Source organism: Camelina sativa, chromosome 7 (genome assembly GCF_000633955.1).
Source record: "Camelina sativa cultivar DH55 chromosome 7, Cs, whole genome shotgun sequence".
Classification (NCBI taxonomy): Eukaryota; Viridiplantae; Streptophyta; class Magnoliopsida; order Brassicales; family Brassicaceae; genus Camelina; species Camelina sativa.
This window is the reverse complement of record NC_025691.1, coordinates 5,460,221-5,470,082: the sequence shown is the minus strand read 5'-3', so window position 1 is coordinate 5,470,082 and position 9,862 is coordinate 5,460,221. Positions and strand designations below refer to the sequence as shown.

General features: G+C 32.8%; 3 protein-coding genes across 4 annotated transcripts in view; all 3 read right to left on the bottom strand.

The window, feature by feature from the left end:
* The window catches only part of LOC104704344 (trigger factor-like), a 2,119-nt gene extending 1,818 nt beyond the window's left edge, over positions 1-301 (bottom strand). The window contains exons 1-2 of the mRNA XM_019227496.1: positions 213-301; positions 57-102 (exon numbers count right to left, since the gene is read on the bottom strand). The gene's annotated coding sequence lies outside the window, so the exon portion shown is untranslated. The remainder of the gene's footprint in view (positions 1-56; positions 103-212) is intronic.
* Positions 3,386-5,848, bottom strand: LOC104700411 (uncharacterized GPI-anchored protein At1g61900-like; the record flags this gene model as incomplete). The annotated part of the gene is given in 3 exon segments (XM_010415930.1): positions 3,386-3,631; positions 3,721-4,575; positions 5,615-5,848. Coding segments are annotated over 3 exon segments (1,117 nt in total), but the record flags the coding sequence as incomplete, so codon positions are not given.
* On the bottom strand, positions 6,518-9,676 carry LOC104700409 (TBC1 domain family member 22B-like). Of its 2 annotated transcripts, XM_010415928.2 has the most exons (11): positions 9,397-9,676; positions 9,140-9,284; positions 9,004-9,049; positions 8,869-8,928; positions 8,715-8,785; positions 8,332-8,469; positions 8,155-8,246; positions 7,773-8,044; positions 7,236-7,321; positions 7,016-7,117; positions 6,518-6,912 (listed from the first exon to the last, which is right to left on the bottom strand). In XM_010415928.2, exons 1-11 carry the CDS (start codon positions 9,468-9,470, stop codon positions 6,751-6,753), a joined length of 1,248 nt encoding a protein of 415 aa, XP_010414230.1. In that variant the 5' UTR covers positions 9,471-9,676; the 3' UTR covers positions 6,518-6,750. The 2 variants fall into 2 exon arrangements, with proteins under 2 accessions (XP_010414230.1, XP_010414228.1); XM_010415926.2 differs by having other exon boundaries at positions 8,869-9,049; positions 9,397-9,674.

Sequence of the window (9,862 nt, the reverse complement as noted above, 5' to 3'; positions counted from 1 at the left end):
AAAAAAAAAAAAAAAAAAAAGTAGAGAATCATATTATTATAATTATAAAGTTAAGAACCTGATGGTGCTGCACAAACTGCGATAAACTGTTTATTGGTAGCTCTGTAAAATAATAGTTTGATTACAAAAACAGACATCAACAATTGAATATTGTATTAATCTCAATTAGGTCTGGAAAATTGTATAGTTGTTGAAAAATATAAACTTTTTACCTTGTACAGAGTTTGTGTTGCAGTGAATAAGTTGGAGGAGGAAGAGTAACAAAAGAAGAAACTTGAAATGTTGGCTTTGGATCAATCATCTGCAAAAATTAAACAAAAATGTTGGAACAAAATTACACAATTCCGAACTCAAAAAGAACAGTGGAAGAGATAGTATAAGAAGAAGAAGAAAGGGGGCTTAACGGTGGAGTTAATGCGACAAAACGAGAGATTGTGGATGATGATTGTCTGCATTATCGATTTAGCTTTGTTTGTTGCTTCTATCTGTCGTCTTTTTGCGCTAATAAGATTGAAGAAGAAGAAGAACAAACCCATTACGAAAGATTTGGTAAATTACTTGTTTTCTTTTGTTTGCCCGGAATTTTGAAAACTGCAGCGGAGGAGTTCGCCAGAAGTTTGTACAGAAGCGTAGAGTATAAAAAATTGATACGAGATTGAGAGAGAGAGAGAGAGAGATGAGAGAGAGATCACCTTTGTGTTGAGTGGAAAGCGAAACGCACAGTTCGTTCTTCTGAGAGACTTCGGAAGACGAAGATAATAATATAAACTCTCACTCAGGGAACGATGACGGAATAATTCTATCTTTTTCTTCATAAGCCCCTTTTGAGTTTTGAATAATTACGACTTTAGTCAAAAAAAAATAAAAAAACATAATATTCACCAAAAATCTATATAATAATAACAATCCGAATAAATGCGACTAACAGTTGTGTTTTTTCAATCACACATTTTGGATATTTTCTGAAAAGTCATGATTGATCATTGAAACGGTTATTTATGAAAAGTTACAACTGTTCACTGTAAAGTTATGTTGATTGGAACATTCATATCTTTTGAAATCTATATATATTTGTGTGTTTGAACTGTTTTCATTTTTTTCCATGACACAAAATCAACTAAAATTTCAATCTTAACGGTTTATATATTTTTCTAAATTATTTTCTAGCATTCATTTTTTTAAAAGTCAAGAACTCCTCTAATTCTTGATTTAACAAAAGATTTTTGGAATGATGAATCTAATTTACATCTTTTAGTTAATTTTAAATATAAAAGTTTAATGAAAATACCTAAAGTGTTTTTCCAAGAGTTAGATGGATTACATAGTGAGTTTTTGGATTTGACTTTTCAATATGGTAACAATCCGAATAAATGCCACCAAAAATTGTGTTTTTCAATCGTACCTTTTGGATAATCTTCCAAAAAATCTGTAGAAAAATTTAAATTATGTGTTTAACAAAAAGTTGCGATTGTTCATTGTAACGTTTTTTTTGTAAAGTTGCAACTACTCATTGTAGAGCTGTGTCTATCCGAATATTCATATCTTTTGAAATATATATATTTGTCTGTTTGAACTGTTTTTATTTTTTTTGTCATGACACAAAATACTATAAAATTTCAATCTCAACGGTTTTTACAGATCTCTAGATTATTCCCTAGCATTCATTCTTTTAAAAGTAAGAAATTCCTCAAATTCTTGATTTAACAAAAGATTTTTGTAAATATGAATCTAATTTACAACTTTTAGTTAATTTTATATAAAAAATTAATGAAAATACCTATATATAATAACAATCCGAATAAATGTCACCAAAGTTGTGTTTTTTTCAATCGTACTTTTTGGATAATTTTCCAAAAAAAATCTATAGAAAATTTAAATTGTGTGTTTTACACAAAGTTGCGATTGTTCATTGTAACAATTTTTTTGTAAAATTGCAACGGTTCATTGTAGAGTTGTGTCTATTCGAATATTCGTATCTTTTGAAATATATATATATATATATATATATATTTGTTTGTTTGAACTGTTTTCATTTTTTTTGCCATGACACCAAATAATATAAAATTTCAATCTCAAGGGTTTTTACAGCTCTCTAAATTATTCTCTAGCATTCGTTCTTTTAACTTTCCGTTAAAAAAAATAATTTAATATTTAGAAATAATAATAACAATCTGAATAAATAAGAAAAACAATTGAGACTTTTCGTAGTACTTTTTTGTAAAAAAATTAGTTTTATTTGTTCTTTTTTAAAAACTCAAACAGTTATATTTGTTCATTGTAGAGTTTTGTCTTTTCACTATATTTTATTCATATTTTTTCATCACAATTTTTCGTTCTAATAGGTGTGTCTATTTAAATAGTCATATATTTTGAACTCTCTATATATTTGTCTCTTCATCAATAACTAACAAATCATTGTTGTTGAAACAATTTTTTCATTTTATGTTAAATCTAAATAAATTGAATATTAATATCTAATATTCAATGTTATTCTATAATCTAACTAAAATTTTAGAAATGATTATAGTAATATAGAAATTTAATAAAACTTAATATAGAATTTACAGTTGTGTCTATTTATCATCACTTTTCGATAAAAACTATTTTAATATTTAAAATTTATTTTATTTTGTTCCTAAGAGTTGTGTATTTTAATTTTAATTTTCCATTGATACCGTTTCACTCATTATTAGATATATATTTAATTATAGTTATTTAATAGAAAATTACATTACTCATTATAACCATTAGTTCAATATTCTCAGTAAGAATCACTTCGTCATAATGATTTTTTTTAGTTGTAGCTCTTTACCATAATTCTTTATAAAAATATCTTATATTTAAAATACTTTAAACAATATGTTTTGCAAAGTTGCATTCATTCTACATAATCTTTTTTGTTATAAGTTTTCATTTTGATGATTGTGTTTTTAGTAGCAGGTTATGTATTCAAACTATTCTATTACATTCAAATAATCTCATAATATTTTTAAATTTTAAATTTAAATTATTTTTTTTTCTAAAATACGTCTCCCGCGATTAAATTATTAATCGCGGAGGTCTGAGTCCTAGTATATATAGAGATTAAATTAGAAAAATCTGTATCACTCAAGAATATTTACTCAATTTTCTCTAAATTTTACTTGTATTTGGCTATTTATGTTTTGATTCCAATTTCAAGTTTGATGTTTGCTTAGATTTTTTTCTTTTTATTTTATCGTTTAATTTTGAATAAGGTTTTAAAACTTCAAATATCCATTTTGTTAGTCTCATCTGAGAAATTGACTAATAGGCTTTGGTTGGATTGGAATAGATTCATTGTTCTGTTTTTGCTACGTTTTTCTCAAAGGATACAGTTAACTTGGGAGTCTAAAACAAAAGTTACCTTGGACACTGAAATCTTTAAGATCGACATCACAAAGCTCATAGATATTTGTCATAACACCACCTTTCCGCAACATGGAACCAATGACTGTTGCACAGACTATGGCCTGCTTGTTTGTTATTAGCATTTGGTTCTGTATCCCAGAAATGTATGCATTCAACGAGCTACAGCAAGAAGGGCTTGGAGCAGCCACATTACGGCAAGCCTTGATTACTTCGGTTGGCTCCTTAAATTCCAACGGGCAAGCTGTAACCACAATGTACACTCAGAATAATTTCCAAGACTATCCAAGGAAGATCAATGTTAAAGATAATAGGATACAGTTAAGAAAGTACCTTTGTTAACTTTGCAGGACGATAAAATTCTAAATGCAGCGTTTGCTTTGTCTGCCGGAAGCTTCCTGGAAAGATATGAATAGACCACATTTTTGCAGTCATTAATTGCGTTGAGGTTACTTGATCCTCCTAAAGGGAGCTTATCACCAACTGTCATTTGGTGTCCCGAAATAAGAAGCGCAGCTTCCATAATTGCAGGTTGGCAAATTGGCCTACAACACTCCTTAAGAGGATCAACAGTGCGACATGCATCCAGTAATTTGCTACTGTTAACAACTTTCTCCAACGTTGTGACATCTGTTACTGGACAGGAACCTCCAGTTAGATTTGACGATGTTACAGAGCAAAGTGCAGGTATTGTCATGTTGGCTCTTCTGCTGACCAGGATACTAACGATATCTGAAAAACAATCTGTAGCAACTGCATCAGGAAGAACCAACTTATCTGACTTCACGTTGTGCTGTCCTTGGAAAATATGAAGTAAGCTTATAAACTGTGGACAACAGATCACGTTCCCAACAAGTGCAGCGAAAGGTTGGGAACAATCAGAAGCTGCTGTATCGATAACACTTGAAATTGCTTGAAAGTCTGTAGGACAATTGCCGGTTAACTTAGGTTCATATGTATCAGGAAAAGTAGGGTACATTGGTGGAGTCCAAGGTAGAGCAGGGGATGCATATTTGGGGATGACTGACGGCGATACTTGAATGGGACCAGATACTTCAATACCAGGTGGATTTGCCAACTCAGAAGTTGTCGATCTACTACTATGCTCATTAAGCTTATCATGCGCAGCTACATCTTGGAAGCTTGATAACCAGATAATAAATAACAAGAAGCGATAAACCAAATAGCCTGATAAGAGAAGCAAAGTAACCCATTAACAAACAGCTTTATACAGTATAATATTTACATACTCCAGGAACTCATTTACAAAACCACATTATTGCGATCACAGAGTTTGAATCAAGTTAGAGAAACGATCTCCCAAGCAACAAGAAATGTGTAGTGTTGTTGCTTTGGGAAAACATTGCCAACATAAAACTATCAAACTCATTCCACCAAGGCTGAAAAATATAATTAATCGTTATGGAAACCCAAAAAAAAACAGTTCGTGAACCTACTCTAATGATTCTTGTTAGCTGCTCAAAACATAAACTTTGTCTCACGACACAAACAAGAATCAAAACTCAACATGAAAGAAAATGAGAACTAAACTTAACCCCCCTTAAGCCAACAAACAGTTTCTAAAGAGTCCATAGCTAACTTGCCCCGCGGCATTATTTAGTATCATCAAAGGCACAATACAGTAGTCAGACAAAAGCCATGACCAGTACCAAGGCTAGCAAAAAAAAAACAACCTTCAGGAGAAAGAACAAACCCAAAAAAAAAAGTAAGTGACTTTCAATGAACCCATTCGAGACAATGAAACTAATGGACAATTGGACATATATACAAGGAATAGGCAAACCACATCACTCTATACACCTCTCTTCTTATTGATGATACCAACGAACATTTGGGGTCTTATAAAGTATTCCTCCAACTAGTAAAGAACATAAAAGAATCCAAACCCTCCAACATATAAAAATAACATAAAAAAGAATCTATAAATCTAGTCTTCTTCCACCAACTATTTTATTTTTATTTTTTGGCATCTAACAAACCATTTGCTCTTTTTGTATTCAAGATCCTAAGTTATTCCGATCCACCCAAAAAAAAAAAACAAACTAAAAATTTCTGTACTACACAGGGAAAAAAAAACTTAAGACGCTCCAAATTTGACTACGAATTAGACCATTTCATGTAACGAAACTATAAAATTACTCGAATTGGCACTGATTTCAAATCCCTAATAGAAGAAAGCGATGGCTAAAGGAAGAAGAAACTATACCTGCAAATTTCACCATCTCTGAAAAAAAAATCAAACCATTTTTCTCTGAGCAAAAAGGTAGAGAAACTAAGTGGGTAAAAGGAGCTTTTTTCCCCCCCAGTAGAAACACTTCCTCGAGAAAACCGAAACGATGGCGAAGAAGAAGAAGGAGGAAGACTGAGAGATGATAAACCACACAAAAGGGAAAGCAAAAGAAAAGAAAAAAAACTTGAGAGTTCTTTCTTTACTTTACCTTTCTCTCTCTCTTAACCCTTTCTCCTCACTGTGTTTTTTATGTATTTTTTTTTTATTTCCTCAAAACTCCTTTTTTCATTTTACCGTAATTAGGCATGGGCTTAAAAAAAGTGATGACTCATCATCACAATATTTTTACGATTTTATTTCTCTGAATAGAATACTTTTACTATAAATAGTGAACATAATGCTCAAGTTTATATTGCGTAACATAACTTTTAAATTTACTAGAAATAATAAAGTACTCCTATATCTGGTTTTTTTTTGGGTGTGTTGTTTAGTTTGTTAGAAAATTATATTCCTTTGACAAAAAATAAAATAAAAAATTATATTCCTTATCAAATGTATAAAGACAATCATACCACAAAGGTTAAATAATAAAAAGATGCAAATAATCGACCAAAATTTTGATTGATGTTGACTTTAAAAAATATATATTATTATGCTTAGGAATCCAAGACAAAAGACATCATCTCTTTTTTTAAGTAGATTTGTTGACAACGTTGCTCATTGTCCACATTCTATGTTGAATTTTTAGCTTAATTAATCATTAATCTTTGTATTTATCTCCTCCTACACAAAATAAACAAATGCAAATTGCGAACGATATAATCGGGTCGGGCGGGTTGAGTCGGATTGGCATGGATGGATACAAAGCAAATAAATTAGTGAGAAAGCTACAAAAAAACATATTACAACACACACAAACTGATGACAGATTCAACAAGTGCGGCATGAAAACCATACATAAACTAATAACAATTAACAAGACAATAATGTTAGCATTTACCATGAAAAAAAAACACAAAAACACCAAACGCTGATTTCGACAAGAAGAAGAAGAAGAAGATAATATAACCAAGGAAAAAAACAGCATCGTCATGATGGAGGAAAAAGTCATTTCAGCTAGCCAAATGGTTTGGGGAATTATTGAACATACTATGCCACATGTAAGCTCTTGACAATACCATTTCGAGCTCTTGGTCTGACCAGCTATGTGTAGGAAGGTGTTGCAGGAACATTACCATTTCTTGAAAATCTAGCTTCTTCAGCTCATCAGACCACTGCAAAATGTTCACCAACACAACTTGCATTTGATTCTCACGGTGGAAAGAAGAAAACAATTCCAAAAATAACGAAACTTGTATTTGATTCAGTGTTTCTTACCGTCAAGAGAAAGCTAGCATATATATAAACTAGGAAGTCTGGCAACGCATCTCCTTCAGCAAGATAAGTGTCCCATAGGCGGTTGATGAGATTGAAAGTGATCTAGAAGGTTCAAAGGTTTTGTCAGTTACCCATAAATAAAATAAAACTCTGCCAAGAGTTAACCGGGATTTACGAATCTGTGGAATTATATTAGTAGGAGTTCAAAACGGTGTTTAACCTCACGAATCAGAAGACAGTTATACCACCGGAAAGCAAATTGAAGAAACTCCAGCCCATGCTCTTCCATGTGTCTTGAAACAGGTTCTAGTACATAACAAAGCCAGGGAAAATGAGACAGTGTTAACTCTATATCATAAAATAATACTCAGTACTAAATTGGAAGATAGGCGGTTGGTTAATTTTGAATTCATGCACTAGAACATGAAGTACAATCGCATCAAGCGCCATGACAAGCTAATTAGCATCCCTAGATCTTATCACTCTATGACATCAACGGGTCAAAAGATTGCATATAAGCGAAAGCGTGATTACACTAAGCCAAACTCAACACAAACACTGTTAAAGACACAAACTTCAAATTTAAATGCAGAAGATGTAATTTCAGAACTAAATGGTAAACAAGATGGTAAACGAACGGACTCAATGCAGGTAAAAATGATTTTGTAAAGTGAGTTCGTGTATGCCATAAGTTGTTCTGCTCAAACAATCACCAAAGACACTACCAATTACAAGAGCAAGCTTAGCAGGAACCTACCATCAATACGCCTGACCAGTTCCTTTAGCTTAAACACAAGTCTCTGGATTCCAGGTTGAGCAAACGTGTAATGATCTTGCATACCATCAAGTAGCTTTGTTAAGCACCAGTAGCAATCAGCTTCTACATCTGAGACTTTTTCAGCAGATAAATCAGACATTGTCCAACTTTCTACACCACCATCTAGATATTCTGACAAGAAAATAACTAGAAAGGGGGTGACCAGGTCATTTATTCCTTGAACGTATCCACTCGCCGGGTGCCTAATGGCCCTGCAAACTCAGCAATTAAATTTTCAGATTTAGCTTTCAACTTAATTTTCCAACTGGTTGTAATTTGATCCGAAGAACAACTATAATTATGGCCTGCACTCCTAACTCACCACGTGTAAAGAATACGCTCCAGTGATTTCTGCACCTGTTCTTGCTGAAAGAAACTTACATCTGGTACAGTCCTAGGACAGTCAACAGCAATCTGAAAAAGAATACAGTTTCTAAGAGATATTTTTACCAACTGTTGTACGTTGTGTTAGAGAATCAGTGAGGGTAAGAGGAAAAACCTGGCGAAGCATATTGATCTCATCATCAGAACGTTCGGAATCTGGAAGGTCATAAAACTGGCCAACAGATTCAAGATATTCAAGACGTTTTCTTCTCAGAACAGCCTCCCTTCTATCTGAATTAGGTGGTGCATATCCCTGTTGTCAGTTTATATTTAAATTCAAATAGACAAAATAAACCAAAAACAAAAATAGTTGCTACAGAGAATGCTGATGGGAAGAGCTAACAACATAAATTATTTGACTAGTGCAAGTGTGCCCTCTTTCTGAACTTATATAAGCGAACATACTCTAATTGTATATAATCAGACAAACGGATTACAAGTCAAAATGTTCAGAAGTTTAACACTGGCTATGCTTATAAATGAAGTCCTAAAACATACCAAAAGAAGCCGCCAGACATCAGGTCGCATATAGTGTGGGACACCATTCCACGCTAGCTCCCGCAGTTTCTCTGCAGGTAACAAGAGAAGATTTAAAAATCCATATCATAGTAAAACAGAGTCAATCATAGAGCTAAGTGAAAAGTAAGAGTACCTAAAATGACAGTTGTTTCAGAAAGAACTTTGTTGAACTTCATAACTCTAGCAGAGTCACCTGATCTAACACCAATCTTCAAGTTTTGAACTTCTTTCACACTCCTTTCAGCACTAGAGTTTGATCGTAGCTTACCAGCATATGTATTATCATGTTTCTTGCTTGAATTATGATCTTCCACCTACAAATAAGCTCTCTTCAATTTCTCAATTTCATTTTCATACTATAAAATCTCAAAGTCATTTCCCACAAACAAGTAGTATTATATTACCTTGACGGATTCCTCGAATCGTTCGTTTCTCCCGGCGTCATTCTCAGATAAGCTCCGTTGATATGTTGGAGAGGTTGGGTAAGGAGGAGGATCTGATCTCCTAGTCAACAATACCTTACCAGGAATACTCCTGCCTTTAAGAAACCTATACCAAAAACAATGAAATCCCAAGAAAGTTACAGATCTAAGACATTGAAAATCGGAAATAAGAAATGCAAGATCCGAGGAGGAGGAGGAGGAGATTGATTTTTGTTTACCCTTGGACGTTCTTGAGAGTTTGATTGAATCTGGAATCGTCGCGCTTTTGTTGCTCGTCTTCTCTCTTCTCCATGGTTTCCGATGATCAACAACAAGACAGCTTCGTGCCCAGAGAAGTGAACAAAGATACTTTCTTCTTCGATTGAGAATTTTTTTGGATTTTATTGCTTTCCATCGATTTCAATGTCTAAAGGCAAAAAGCGATTGCTGCTGATTAAAAACCATTTCTTAGCCAACAAAATTATGATTTTAGTAATCGCAAATGATAGATTTAGGTGTTAATTTAATTTACTGTATATTCAGTAATAAAAAGCAATTTGAAGGTGACTTTTCTTATATGGTTTGGGTTGGTCACACCGTATGATAGTGGAGGTTAGTTAAGAGCAGAACTAGCACACGAGTGTTTGTCGAAAACATTTCTCTTTGATTGAAAAAAATATATATATTAGAAGGTTCATCAAATGA